Genomic DNA, 14,956 nt, shown 5'->3' with positions numbered 1-14,956 from the left:
TCTTGTTGCAGAAAGTGTCAAGTACCAAAACTATCCCGTATTCAGGCAGAACACAGAACAACTGAAATAAGAACTTTGTTTTGTGGATGGGAATTCCTAATGCCTGTTGAATGGGAGATCCCTGAGGAATGCTGGGAAACTACAGTTAAGAAGTGTCAAAAATGATTTGCAAATTAGCAAAAAGGAAGTGACAAGGAAAAAGAGGGCAAGACTGGATTGGCCACTGTACTTGCCACCGAGAAGATCATATACACCTGCTGTGGGCAGCAACCCCATAGGCATGGGAGGTGGGGGTATAAGCCATACCAGACCTCTGTTCTTCCTTTTTCTGTCACTCATCTTTTGTCTTTTCCCTTTTGGGATACCGGCAAAGTCATGTCACAGAGGTTACCAGAAGCTGTACATGGAAAGACACCAGGGTTCCTTTTTTATTACACACGCCCATATCAACAGTCACTGCTATTACACATCCAAATTAAGTAATTGTATACAAAATGGAAAAAATACTGGATTGCAGAGAATTTGGGAACAAGTGGTAACAGGTTGGGAAGTAAATGTCTGAAAGGAGAGAAATGGTTTTGTTTCACTTCTGCCACTGGGAGTAAAGTCCAGGATTTGGTTAAAGAGCAACTGGTAAGCAAAAAGGCAAAGTCAGTACAGCAATCAAACTCTGTGCCAATTTCATTTCAAGATTTATATACAAAACTTGAGCAGCAATTAGAAAGGGAAATAGATATCTCTAGACTGGGGAAAAATCTGGTTGTGGAATTGGGGGAAAGAATAAGTAAGGAACTTAACATGACCAACTGTTGGGTCTGTGGAGGAGCTTTGATGTCAGAGGAATGGCCATGGAAAGGCAGTAGCTTAGGCCCGGTTGAAGTCCTTAAGTGGAACCAGACAAATATAAGAGGGGGAAACTGACCAGAAGGATGGATTTTAAGTTCAACAGTGATAGGGGATGAATGCCTCTGGCGTACGGGGGAAAATTTTCTTAATGAAGTAGGAAATACTCCCTGTGAGAGATATAAAGTGAGCAATGGAACTTTTACATGGTGGATCCCAGAAGAACCAACTCAGTATTGGACTCGAAGAGAAATGAAAGAGAGAAATTGCAATACAATAATGAAATTGGACTTTTTCAATGCAATGATACAGGGAAAAATCCTTATTATGGGATCCCAGAAATATCCAAATTTTGGGAGAATATAAATCAGAAAAAATATTATTGGAAAGCACCAGATGGCTTATTTTGGATATGTGGAAAGAGAGATACCCAAAACTCCCTTCTAGTTGGAAAAGGAGTTGCACTGCGGGAATTATACAGCCAGGATTTTTTCTTCTACCAGGACCAAATGGAGATCAATTAAGAGTACCAGTTTATGGGGACCTAAAAAGAAATACAAGGGATTTGACTGAGGATTCCAAAAATGGGGAGATGAAGAATGGCCCCCTGAACTCATCCTGGAAATGTATGGGCCAGCCACCTGGGCACAAGATGGGAGTTGGGGATATCGGACCCTAATTTATATGCTGAATCGTATTAAAATACTCCAAGCAGTTGTAGAGATAATAATAAACAGAACTGGTTGGGCAATGGAATTAATATCAAGGCAACAATCCCAAACAATGGAGATGCCATCCTAGATATAGTTAAGGATATCAGAAAAATAGATCCTGTACCAGTCCAAAAGTGGGAATCAATGCTAAAAACGAGCGGGAGGGATAACATATTGGGCATAGAATGGTGGAAGAAGCTAGGATCCTTCCTTTTGTGTGCTGGTTTGGTATTTCTTCCTTGCTTGATCCCCTGTTTTACTCGGCTAATCACCAGCCCAGTCCAGGGCATGCAAGTGGTAACAATGCCTATAGACCCAAAATTTACTACATCTGGGACTGCACAAAAGATTATGGCATTAAAGAAACAAAAAATTAAGAAAGACACCTTGGAAGAAGCAAAAATTATTTATGAGGAAAAAAAAAAGCAAATAATGGAGGATAGAAAACAAGAAATATTGCTCAAGCCAAATGATTTGTAAAAAGGGAAGAGGTGGGATTGTTATAAATGCATATCATATTGTTGGCTTTTTGCAAATATTAAGATGAATGTTGTATGTACAATGTTAAAATAACTTTGCTTTTATTTCTGCTAATAACAAAAACCTAGACCTAGTAGTAGTGGTAGCTGATATAGTTAGGAGTGAACTGTCTGTTTGGTCAGGATAACATCCAGTGAACATGTCATGAGGACCCTGCTATTGATATGCCAACTATCAGCATCTGCTGTCTGAAGAAAGCATGGGCCAAGGGCCAGAGTAGAAGTGATCAAGAGAGGGAACCAAAACCACAGCCAAGAAACACGCATGCTCTAAAAAGGCAGATCCGAGGAGGGACCATGCTAAACAGCTCCTGGAATATGTGAACTAGTTTATGGATTTGCATAAGGGTTTATGAATATGCAACAGGCTGATGTAAGAGAAATTGTACAAAAAGGGTGTTTCCCAAACAAGCAGGGGTGCTCTTGGCTGAGTGCCAAGATGCACCCGGCTGTAATCTTTGCTTTACTGTCTCTGCCTCCTATTGTCCTGTATTAAACTTTGAAATTTTAACAGGAAAGTGAACCGTGTTTTTCACAAGGGAATATGGAACCTTTACATGTATCAGCGCCTGGTTGCCAATTGCTTGTCATAGAGGGGCTTGTAAAACCAGTTCTTTTCTCTTTTTTGACCTAGTACTGAAACAGAGATTTTTAGAGTTAGGTTAACAAAATTAATTAAGCATTTATAATTTAGCTTGTAGAGTTATGTGTTGAATTTTCAACCTTTTACTTAAGAAACCTCTGCCTAGTACAAACGGCATAGGAAAATGCAAATTTCTGAAGCTTCTTGCAAAAAGAACAATACCAGAAGAAGCAAAGAACCCAGATAAAGAAGCTCCTCTGTCTCCAAGCCTATCAAGACTGACAGACGTACTCAGAGAAGCACCAAAGGACCAAAAGCGCACGCGCAGAGAGGAAAAGTTCAAAAGTTCAATCATGAGGAAGACCACAATCTTCAGCCTCAGGACCACCAAGAGACCCCCGTACGACCACCACAGCAAACCACGCGTGCCCAGAAGGGCGTGGACTTATTTAGCATGAGAGGCGAGGACAGGCGGGGCCAGGGGTTGAATATGCATAGAAAAGTTGTGCAATGTATTGCATATGGAACGTCTTTAAGAATAAAAGTGTGGGTCAGACTGAGGCTCGGGGCACAAGTTTTGGAGAGCTATCTCACTTGTGCCGGGCGCTGACATACATACCCACTTCATAACTACCCCAGGTTATGGAGTCTATTTATTTATTCCGCGTATCGTTTCAGTACGTTTCGCAATGGGGCTACACTCCTTGATGGCTTTTCTCACGATCTTTCCCCTCCTTCGCTTGCTCGAGGCTGCAATGAGTTCATTAATTTCATCGTCCTCGGAGCTACTTGAGCAGGAGCTCTCTGATTCAGCTGACTCTGTTGGACCATATGATCTATTTTGCCTACCCCCGATCCTAGATAGCACCACGCAGGATTTGCTGAATCTTTTAACCCGGGCTGCGCGTCTGCGTCATCGGTGACGTCATCCCGGAGCCGCTCCCCGGCGTTCAGGGTTGCTATGGAAACTCACGGGCCTGAGAGCGGAGAGACCCCTCCCTCCCCGGGGGAGGTTCCCTCTCCGCCCCTCTCCCGCTAGAAGGCTCTGCCCCCTTCTCTCGGGGCGGTGCCGCGGGCTGTACCCTCCATCCATCCCCTCCCCTCCCGGCAGAAGGCTCTGCCCCCTTCTCTCGGGGCGGTGCCGCGGGCTGTACCCTCCATCCATCCCCTCCCCTCCCGGCAGAAGGCTCTGGCCCCGGCTCCTCCTCCTGGGGCGGGGGCGGTGGCGGCAGTGAGGGCGGGGGCAGCGGCATCCCTGCCTGCCCGGGCTCGCCTTTCTCCTCCTTCACTTTCTGGGACCCCGTCTGAGCTGCGCCTCCTCCCGCCCCCCCGATCGTGTCGGCGGTGGCGGCGGAGGGACTGCGCCCCGGCCCGGGCCCGCGCCCGCCGCGGGCACGACAGACCCCACCCTCAGGCCCGCAGCAACTCGATCTAATCTTCTTCCTCCTGTTTTTCTTTCTCCCCTTTCCCCTGTAAGACTAAGGCATGCTCTTCCTTTTGCTGTGCTGCTGGGCTCCGCTGACATGCTGACACCATAAGGAGCCTCGCATACTCTCCCTCGCCTGAGTACCCTGAGTATTTATCCTGGCGTGTACGGGAAATCAAACTCGATATTAATCTCTTATCCAAACTACCAAACTCGGGCCTCGCGTGATTGTCTTCTAGTTCATACCGCGGCCGGTTTTTTTTTTTTGAGAGTCTAATAAATTTGGATTTGAAAAACAAGGCTCCCCCCGGTAAGGGCTCCCCAGTTTCTCAGTACTAATCCCAGGGGACTGTCTCTCGGGATAGTAGTAGTACAACACTCGCAGCAGAATATACACACCAAATTTTAACAGTGATGAGTAAAAATTAAAAGAACCAGCGAGAGAGGGAGAGCGACATTCGAACCCCAACCCCCGGAGCCGCGACACGAGAACGCTCCCCCGCGCCACCACCGCTGGCCCCGCGCCACCAGCGCCACTGCAATCCAGCCGCGCTGTGAACAGCGCCCGCCCTTCCTGCCAGCGGGGCACACGCAGCCCCGCACCGCGCCTGCATTCCCGAGCACAAAACACCCCTTCCCACCCCGCTCCCCTGCTACACACAACACCCCTTAGCCACTCACGCCTCTCTCGCAGCTCCCGAGCTTCTTGGCCTCCGGCACCCTCTGCACTGCAGCGGGGCTGGGGGGCAGCAGCTGGACCTTCCTCTGCCTCTGCTCCAGGGCTCGCCCAGGTGCCTTGGCTCCCTTCGTGCTCGCCAGGAGCTGGTGCCTTGCGAAGGCTCACCTAGAAGAGAGGCCAGACAGAGTTCAAGAATAAAGGAGGGATTTGTTAAAAGGCCTCCATGGATCCACCTTGGGCAGCACAAAAGCCCAGCAGGGCTACGCCCAAGATCAGCCAAAATGGTCACAAAATGGACGACTGGTCACGGGGTCTCTCACTTTTAGAGGTTCTGGTCCATTTGCATATTGGGGTTAATTGTCCAATTATAGCTTTAGATGATGAAGTCCCATCCTTCTTGTTTTCTCTCTTCAGTCCACGTTGTTTATGCTCTTGGGCCTGAGATTTGGATCATCTGTCCTTGGGTCCCCAGCTAGAGCAGGAATTGTTTTGTCTACCTGCTCTGTGAACAGAGCTCACTATCCCCTAATATGAAGCCCAGACCCAGAGAGAAAAGCAGCACAGAATCTGAAAAACAGAAAAGCTGTGAAAAATGCATATTTTATGATTGGCTTTACGCAATAGTTACAATGAATATTATATGTGTAATGTTGGAAAGTTATGCTGTATTATTTCTCTCAAGTAGTGTGTTGAATGTATTTTTAGGTTATAACACAATGTTAAAATAGAAACTATACTATGTAAGATACTTTTTAACTAGCTCAAGAAAGAGATGAGATAATCAAGGAATTCTTCGCACAAGGATAACAATTACAGGAACCCCTAAATTTTCCAGAGGAGAGGAATTTATGGCTTTCCTTATCAACAGAAACGAACTTCTTCAAGCCTGACTTAGACTCAAAGGCGCCTGGGAATTAACAGAAACTTTTTGACAAGTACCATATGAATTTCTTGTTTTAAATAAAATATATGCATAATCATGAAGTGTTTTGTATATGCAACAGGCTATCGCTTTTAAGGTTATTCCTTTGTTCACAAGGCGTGCTTGTCGTGGCTTAAGTGCCCGAGAGCATCCGGACATCCGTAATTCTTTGCTTTTTATTGTCTTGTAATTGTCCTAACTCTAATTTTTTATTACTCTAATTGTATTACTATTTTTATAAGCATTTTATTATTATTAAACTTTAAAAATTTTAAAACCCAAGTGATTGGCGTTTTTCACAAAAGCCAAAACCTGAGGCATCAAATCCATGAGACTCCCCCCACTCACCACACCTCCCCCTCGGCACCCCCTAGGCACCCCCCATTGATTGAACCCCCCCAAAATGCCCCCAGGCCCAAGCCCCTCTGCCCCAGCCCGAGCCCCTGCCCCATGTTTTCACCTGGGAAACCCCAAATCTTTGGGAATTCTCATCTGGGGAGCCCCAAATCCCTGGAAACCTCACCTGAGACCCCCAAAACCTCACCTAGGGCCCCCCAAAACCTCACCTGGGACCCCTGAAATCTCACCTGAGACCTCCAAACCTCACCTGGGACCCCCCAAACCCTTCCAGCATCCCCCAAACTAGAACTGGTGGCACTGGGTTGGAGACAGTGGGATAGAACTGGTGACAATGGGATAGAACTGATGGCACACTGGGGTGGTGACACCACGGCAACCCTGGTGGCACTGGGCTGGTGGAACTGGGATGGAACTGGTGGCACTGGGAGGGGATTGGTGGCACAGGGCTGGTGGAACTGGGATGGAACTGGTGGCACTGGGAGGGGACTGGTGGCACAAGGACAGGGATAGTGGGACAGGACTGGGGACACTGGGAGGGGACACTGGGATGGGGACATCAGGAAGGGGCTGGGACACTGGGCTGATGGCTCTGGGGTGGAAATGGTGACACTGGGACACAATTGGTGACACTGGAATCGGGACACTGGGATGGAACTGGGGACACTGAGATGGTGGCATTGGGATGGGACTGGGGACACTGGGATGGAACTGGGAACACTGGGATACAGCTGGTGACAGTGGGACAGGACTGGGGACACTGGGCTGGAACTGGTGGCAGTGGGCTGGTGACATTGGTATGGGGACAATGGGGCTGTGGCACAGGGCTAGAACTGGGAGCACTGGGCTGGTGGCACTGGGGACACTGGGCTGGAACTGGGTTGGGCTGGTGGCACTTGGGTGGTGACAGAGGGAGAGGACTGGTGGCAGTGGGTTGGTGACACTGAAATGATGACACTGGGCTGGTGGCACTGGGACAGCCCTGGGGACACTGGGGTAGTGACAGTGGGACAGAACGGGTGGCACTGGGATGGAACTGGGGACATCAGGACAGGACTGGTGGCAGTGGCACAGGGACACTGGGATTGAACTGGTGCCACTGTACGGGTGGCACTGACGTGTCCCTGGTGCCACCTGTGCGGTGTCCCCGTGTCCCCGCAGTGTCCCTGGACTCGGCCCGCGCCGCCCTGGGGGTGGCCGAGGACAATCACCTGCTGCTGGCCCTGGCGCGGTGGCCGTGTCCTGCGAGGTGGCCCCGCAGTGGAGGGGGCGGGGCGGTGACGTCACCTCGCTCTGTCCCTTCCGCGCGCCGTTACTCGAGCGGTGACCCCGGCTGGGACAGGGGCTTGTCACAGGGGCTTGTCACAGGGGCTTGTCACCCGGCCGTGTTCGCTCCCCGGAGTGTCCCCAAGGGGTCCCCGCCGTGTCCCCAGCGGCCACGGAGCCCCGCAAGGTGCGACAATCCCGGTGCGGGGGGACGGGAGGGGACAGGGAGGACGGAGGGGACACGGGGGGGTGACGGAGGGGACACGGGGTCGCAAAGGGGACAGGAGGGCGTGGCAGGAAGGGGGGGAGTGACAGAGGGATGGAGGAGACCGAGGGTGGCGGGACGGGGACAGCAGGGAATGGCAGAGGAGACCAGGGGCTGACAAAGGGACAGAGGGGACAGCAGAGCCCTCTATGGAGGGGACAGAGGGGACCCCGGAAGGCTACAGGGGCCACCCCAGGAGGCCACAAGTGCCACGAGGTCCCTGACACCTCCCCTGTCCCCTTCCCAGCAGCTGGAAGCCCTGGTGGCCGTGGTGGCCACCCTGGGTGAGGTGGCGGCCACCATGACCAGGCCATACAGGGGCGTGCGGCGGGGCGTGTCCCCAGAGTCCCTGCACTCAGACCTGAGGAGTTTCACCTGGCACCTCCGGAGGACCCTGAACCGCCACACTGTCACCTCGCTGGGCCGGGTCCTGGCCACCCTCGGGGTCACCCCTGGGAGCACCTGGGCCGATGTGAGAGCCGCGGGCAGCGCCTGGCGGGTGTCGGCAGAGGCGCTCAGGCACAGATGGGGCCGGCTGGCCAGGGAGGCCACCGAGCTCCGCGGCGCCTGCAGGGACGCGGCCACCACCGAGGCCAGTGCTGCAAAAGCCCACGCAGCCATCGCCACCCACCGTGCCTGGTACCTGCAGGACAAGGCCACCCACCAGAGGACAGCCGGGGACAACCAGGTGGCCGCGGCCCAGCAGCCGCCGATGGCCCCGGACAGGGAGGAGGTGGCCTTGGCAGGGGCCACACACAAGGCCCGGGTGGCAGCGGCCACCAATGAGGAGCGGGCGGCCGCCCAGGCCATGAGAGAGGCCATGGTGGCCAAGAGCCAGGCGAGGGTGGCCACCAGGAGGGGACAGCAAGCGGAGGTGGCCCTGGGGCCGCTGAAGCACTTGGTGGCTGCGTGTGACGAAGCCACCACGTTCCCCCAGGAGCTGCAGTGGCGGCTCAGGGCCATCGAGGCCACCCTGTAGGGGACAGAGGAGGCGTCCCCCCATGTCCCCGAAGCCTTGGTGGCCGAAGTGGCCGAGTTTGGGTGGCTGTGGGAGGCCAGCGCCCACCTGTTCACACGTCATCTGCTGGGGATACTTGGGGACATCCACAACCTCCTCTTGAGTCCCTATGGTGGCCGTGGTGGCCCTGGTGGCCTCAGTAGCCGCATGGTGGCCGAGCGGTGCCAAAAAGCCATTGAGGACATTCCAAGGCTGCTGCAGGGACAGTGATGTCACCGCTGGGATGTCATAGGGGCAGTGACGTCACTGGGGAGACTTGTGGACACTTGAGTGTCACCAGTGCCTCATGTCACCAAGAACCCCTTGTGTGCCACCAGCTCCTCGTGTCACCGGGGCCTCGTACAAGAGAAATTGGGGGGGTCGTTGTGCCACCAAGAGCCTCCCGAGTGTCACCAGGACTGGCCCCCTGTGTGCGGGTCCCTGGTGTCACCGGGGTCTTCTCTGTGTCACACACTGCCCTTGGGCACCCACCGGGGCCCTCGAGCACCGGGACCCCTCCCGGGCACTGGGACCCCCAAATTTCACTGTCCTTGTGCACGGAGACCCCCTTCAGGACCCCCCCTCAGGCATCAGGACCCTCAAGTTTCCTCTTCCCTCTCCTTGGTCACCAGCACCACCAGACCCCCCCCCCGAAATCACCGAGCACCGGGACCCCCCCTGCATTGACCCCCCTCACCACGCACCAGGACAGGGACCGGGCCCCCCCTTGTGCACCAACCCCCCCCGAGCACCGGGCCCAGACCCCCCTTTGTGCCCCCCACCCATCACGGGGGTTCCGCCCCCTCCCCTTTGACCCCCCCGGAGCCACAGGACACCCCTGGAACAGCGCCGGGACTGGGGGGGGCCCCGAGCTCTGGGGGGGCACAGGGGGTCGCCAGCACCGGGGGGACCCTTTGGGCTCAGTCCTGTTCCCCCCCCAGTGTCACCAGGGACACCCCCGCCCCCCGCTTCACCAACCCCCCAAAGCGCTGGGACCGCCCCAGTCAGGACCCCCCCCCAGTGCGCCAGGACCCCCCACTCACCACCCCCCAATCACCAGGACCCCCCAATCCATGAGACCCCCCCACACTCACCAGGCCCCCCCCACTCACCACGCTCCCCCCTCGGCACCCCCGGCCCCCCCCCATTGATTGAAACCCCCCGAAACGCCCCCAGCCCTTCCCCCCTCAGCCCCCCCCCGAGCCCGTGGCCGGCGTTGGGGCCGGATTGGCTCCACCCACCGGGCTGGCTCCACCCCCCGGGGCGGGCTGGCTCCACCCCCGGGGCGGTCTGGCTCCACCCCCCGGGGCGGGCTGGCTCCACCCCCCGGAACCCTCCCGGGGCCTTTCAACAAACTCCGATCAATCTTTAGCCACGCCCACAGGGGGCGGTGCCCCGCGGGGCGGCCAATGGGCAATGGCACAGAGGGGAGGGGGCGGGAATTGGAAAGGGTTAGGAATGGGAGCATGGGAGAGACTTTCCACTGCCCTGACCAGTATAGACCAGTCCAGACCAGTATAGACCAGTATGGACCAGTGTAGAGCAGCATGGGCAGCAGGGGATGCAGGGAACCAGTACAGACCAGTTCAGACCAGTATGGAGCCCCACCTTTCACTGCCCTGGGATGGAGACACTGGGATGGAACTGGTGACACTGGGACAGGGTGGGGGACACTGGGGTGAAACTGGTGACACTGGGATTGAACTGGGGACAATGGGCTGGTGACACTGGCATGGTGACAATGGGGTCGGGACACTGGAGTGAAACTGGTGACACTGGGGTAGTGACACTGGTATGGGGAAAATGGGGTGGTGGCACTCAGGTGGTGACAGTGGGACAGAACTGATGGCACTGGGTTGGTGACACTGGGATGGAACTGGTCACATTGGGCTGGTGGCACTGGGGCAGCCCTGGGGACACTAGGGTTGTGACAGTAGGATAGAACTGGTGGCACTGGGCTGGAATTGGGGACAGTGGGAGGGCACTGGTGACACTGGGATGGGGATAGTGGGACAGGACTGGGGACACCGGGAGGAGACACGGGGATGGGGACATCAGGAAGGGACAGGGGACACTGTGGGGAATACTGGGACAGGGTGGGTGAGACTGGGGTGAAACTGGGTACATTGGGCTGGTGCCATGGGTGGCACTGACATGGTGACATAGGTATGGGGACAATGGGGTGGTGGCACTGGGACGGGACTTAGGACACTGGGCTGGGACTGGGTTGGTGACATTGGGCTGGTGGCACTGGGGTGGTGACAGTGGGATGGAACTGGTGGCACTGGGTTGGTGACACCGGGATGGAACTGGTGGCACTGCTGTATCCCCGGTGCCACCTGTCCGGTGTCCCCGTGTCCCCGCAGTGTCCTGGGCTGGGCCCGCGCCGCCCTGGCGCGGGGGGGCGGGGCCGGGCCGGTGACATCGACTCTTCCTGGTTCCTCTCTCCGGCCGCGCCGCGTTCCGGAGTGTCCCCAACTGTCACCGGGGCGTGTTCGGACCCGGAGTGTCCCCGGAGCGTCCCCAAGGTGTCCCCGCCGTGTCCCCAGCGGCCATGGAGCCCCGCAAGGTGCGACAATCCCGACGCGCGGGGGCGGGAGGGAACAGGGAGGACGGAGGGGACACGGGGGGGTGACAGAGGGGACACGGGGTCGCAAAGGGGACAGGAGGGCGTGGCAGGAAGGGGGGATGCGACAGAGGGATGGAGGGGACCGAGCGTGACAGGGGGGGACAGAGAGGGGGGCAGGGAGAGCGAGGGGGTGACAAAGGGACAGAAGGGACAGCAGAGCCCTCCAGGGAGTGGACGAAGGGGACACTGGGAGGGGACAGGAGCCACCCCAGCAGGCTACAAGTGCCACGAGGTCCCCGCCACCTCCTCTGTCCCCTTCCCAGCTGCTGGAGCCACTGGTGGCTGTGGTGGCCACCTTGGGCGAGGTGGTGGCCACCGTGACCGGGCCACACAGGGGCTTGCGGCGGGGCGTGTCCCCAAAGTCCCTGCACACGGCCCTGAGGAACTTCACCTGGCACCTCCGGGCCACCCTGGGCCACCGCTGTGTCCCCTCCCTGGTCCAGGCCCTGGCCTCCCTTGGGGCCACCCCAGGGGCCACCTGGGCCGATGTGAGAGCTGCTGCCAGCACCTGTCGGGAGTCGGTGGCCACACTCGAGCACAGCTGGATCGAGCTGACCAAGGAGGCCACCGGGCTCCACTACACCTGTAAGGACGTGGCCATCGCCACAGGCAGTGCCCGGGCCAGGGACCTGTGGGATAAGGCCACCTGCTGGGGGACAGCTGGGGACAACCTGGTGGCCACAGCCCGGCAGCTGCCGGTGGCCCTGGACAGGGAGGAGGTGGCCCTGGACAGGGAGGAGGTGGCCTTGGCAGGGGCCACGCACGAGGCCCGGGTGGCGGCAGCCACCAAGGAGGCCGTGGGAGAGGCCATGATGGCTACCAGCTGGGCAAGAGTGGCCACCAGGAGGGGACAGTGGGCAGAGGCGGCCCTGGGGCCGCTGAAGCGCTTGGTGGCTGCGTGTGACGAAGCCACCGAGTTCACCTGGGAGCTGCAGTGGCGGCTCAGGGACATCGAAGCCGATCTGGAGGGGACAAAGGAGGCATCCCCTGATGTTGCTGAGGACTTAGTGGCCGAAGTGGCCGAGTTTGAACAGCTGTGGGAGGCTAGCGCCCGCCTGTTCACACGTCACCTGCTGGGGACACTTGGGGACATCCACGACCTCCTCTTGAGTCCCTATGGTGGCCGTGGTGGCCCTGGTGGCCCCAGTAGCCGCGCGGTGGCCGAGCGGTGCCAAAAAGCCATCGAGGACATCCCGAGGCTGCTGCAGGGACAGTGATGTCACCGCTGGGATGTCATCGGGGCAGTGACGTCACCGGGGTGACTTGTGGGCACTCAGGTGCCACTGGGCACTGGGACGCCCCCCATGCATTGACCCCCTCCCCGAGCACCGGGCCCAGACTCCCTTTGTGCCCCCCACCCATCTTGGGGGTTCTGCCCCCTCCCATTTGACCCCCCCAGAGCCACGGGACCCACTGGGAACAGCACCAGGACTGGGGGGACCCCTAGCGCCAGGGGGGCACAGGGGGATCCCCAGCACCGGGGGGGGGTCCCATGGGGCTCAGTCTTGTCTCCCCCCGCTATCACTAGGGTCCCCCCCACCCCATGCACCAGGCCCCACACATTCATCCCCCCCTTCACCGAGCCCCCCAAAGCGCTGGGACACCCCCAGTCCATGCCCCCCACTCACCTCCCCTCCCCCATCCATGTAGCCCCCCCCACCCCACAATCACCAGGACCCCCCAATCCATGGGACCCCCCCACACTCACCAGGACCCCCCTCGGCACCCCCCGGGCCCTCCCCATTGATTGAACCCCCCCGAAACGCCCCCCCCGAGCCCCCCCGGTGGGGCCGGGCTGGCTGCACCCCCGGGGCCGCCGCTGCTCGGAGCCTTTCAATAAACGCGGATCGTCTTCTAGCCACGCCCACATGGGCGGGGCCTCTCGGGCGGCCAATGGGGAGCGGTGGAGCAGGGAGGGGGCGGGGATTGGGGCAGGTGAGGAATGAGGGTGTGGGAAAGGGGCGGGGCCTGGCGAGCACGGGATGGGGCGTGGGAAAGGGGCGGGGCCATCAAAGGGAGCGTGAGGAGGGGGGAAAAAGGGACCCCTTGAGGACATCGTGGGGGGTTTGGGGACACCGGGGGTCCCAAACAATCCCTAAGCCTGCTGGATCCCAAGGAATAAGCCCAAATAGTCTCAAATCCCAAATCCTGGATCCCAAAAATTCCCAGATCCCAAATGTTGCTGGATACCCCAAATGCAATCCAAAAAGATCTCAAATCCTGGATCCCAAACAATCCCAAACCCCAGACCACACATCTTGCTGGATCACTGAAAACCAATCCCAGATGATCTCAAATCCAAAATCCTGGATCCCAAATATTCCCAAATTCCAGATGCTTCTGGATCCCAATAAATTATTGCAAATCATCCCAGAGCCTGCATCCCAACCAATCCCAAATCCCAGACCCCAAATCCTGCTGGAACCTCAAAAACAATCCAAAAAAAAAAAGCAATTCCAAATCAGGGTCCTGGCAGGGAAATGGACAGGGATAGTGGGAGAGGACTGGGGACACTGGGGGGGACACTGGGGTGAAACTGGTGGTACTGGGATGGTGTCATTAGTAGGGGGACAATGGGGCGGTGGCACTGGGACAGGACTGAAGACACTGGGCTGGAACAGGGTTGGTGGCACCGGGCTGGTGGCACTGGGGTGGTGACAGTGGGACAGAACTGGCGGCACCGGGCTGGACCTGGTGACACTGGGCTGGTGGCACTGGGATTGGAACTGGGGACACTGGGGTTGGTGGCACTGGTATGATGACACTGGGGAGATCAGGACAAGGACACTGGGTTGCAACTGGTGACAGTGAGAGGGGACTGGGAAGACTGGGATGGTGACGTTGGTATGGGGACAATGGGGTGGTGGCACTGGACTGGCACTGGGAGCACTGGGATGGGACTGGCTTGGTGGCACTGGGATGGAACTGGTGCCACTGCTCTGACCCTGCAGCCACCACTGCGATGCCATGAGGCTGGTGGCACTGCCGTGTCCCTGGTGCCACCTGTCTGGTGCCCCCACAGTGTCCCTGGACTCGGCCCGCGCCGCCCTGGGGATGGCTGAGGACAATCACCTGCTGCTGGCCCTGGCCGTGGTGGCCGTGTCCTGCGAGGTGGCTTGGCGGGGCTTGGGGACATCGCGGCGTCACCTGGCCACCGCTGCGGGCCACCAACGGGACATGGCCGTGCGCCTGCGGGACCGCGCCCGGCGGGTGGCGGCCGCCAGAGCCAGCGCCGAGGCCACCGCGGCCACCAACGAGGCCACCGCAGATGTGCTGGGGCAGCTGGAGGAGGTGACGCTGGCGCTGGGGAGGTTGGTGGCTGCTGTCACCCAGGACAGGGAGGTGATGCCATGGGGGACACAGGGACACAGGGACAGGGCTTCCTCACTGCTGCCCGGGCGCTTGGGGACATCATAGTGGGCTTGGGGACATTGAGGGTCACGAGGAGGTGACACAGAGGCTGGAGGTGGCCCAGGGGATGCTGGCGGGGCAGGGGTAAGGGACAGGGTGGAAACACTGGGGTGGCACTGTCACTGCCGGGGCACGGGGACATCCTGAGGGACATTGGGGACCTTGGGGACACCCCTGTGTCCTTCCCTTGGGGCCACCAGGGCCACCCTGAGATCCCCTGTCCCGTTTTGGGTCACCACGATGTCCCCAGTGTTCCTGCAGTGTCCCCAGCAGGACATCAGGGGGGGACACCTGGGCCTTTTTGGGGACATGGGGGACACCAGGGG

General features: G+C 57.8%; 2 protein-coding genes across 3 annotated transcripts; both read left to right on the top strand.

Moving 5' to 3' along the window:
• The first annotated feature begins 7,268 nt into the window (after nt 1–7,268).
• LOC128821276 (uncharacterized) lies at nt 7,269–9,584 on the top strand. 2 transcript variants are annotated; one of them, XM_054002232.1, is made up of 2 exons: nt 7,269–7,515; nt 7,844–9,584. In XM_054002232.1, exon 2 carries the CDS (start codon nt 7,895–7,897, stop codon nt 8,570–8,572), a length of 678 nt encoding a protein of 225 aa, XP_053858207.1. In that variant the 5' UTR covers nt 7,269–7,515; nt 7,844–7,894; the 3' UTR covers nt 8,573–9,584. The 2 variants fall into 2 exon arrangements, with proteins under 2 accessions (XP_053858207.1, XP_053858206.1); XM_054002231.1 differs by having other exon boundaries at nt 7,841–9,584.
• Nucleotides 9,585–9,836: 252 nt separating this feature from the next.
• On the top strand, nt 9,837–13,076 carry LOC128821264 (uncharacterized). The gene is made up of 2 exons (XM_054002213.1): nt 9,837–11,159; nt 11,483–13,076. The coding sequence occupies exons 1-2, from the start codon at nt 11,145–11,147 to the stop codon at nt 12,434–12,436; spliced, it is 969 nt and encodes a 322-aa protein (XP_053858188.1). The 5' UTR covers nt 9,837–11,144; the 3' UTR covers nt 12,437–13,076.
• The last annotated feature ends 1,880 nt before the right edge of the window (nt 13,077–14,956 follow it).

This window comes from Vidua macroura, chromosome 37 (assembly GCF_024509145.1).
Source record: "Vidua macroura isolate BioBank_ID:100142 chromosome 37, ASM2450914v1, whole genome shotgun sequence".
NCBI classification, from domain to species: Eukaryota; Metazoa; Chordata; class Aves; order Passeriformes; family Viduidae; genus Vidua; species Vidua macroura.
The sequence above is the reverse complement of the archived record's forward strand: the minus strand, read 5'-3'. Positions and strand labels throughout refer to the sequence as shown.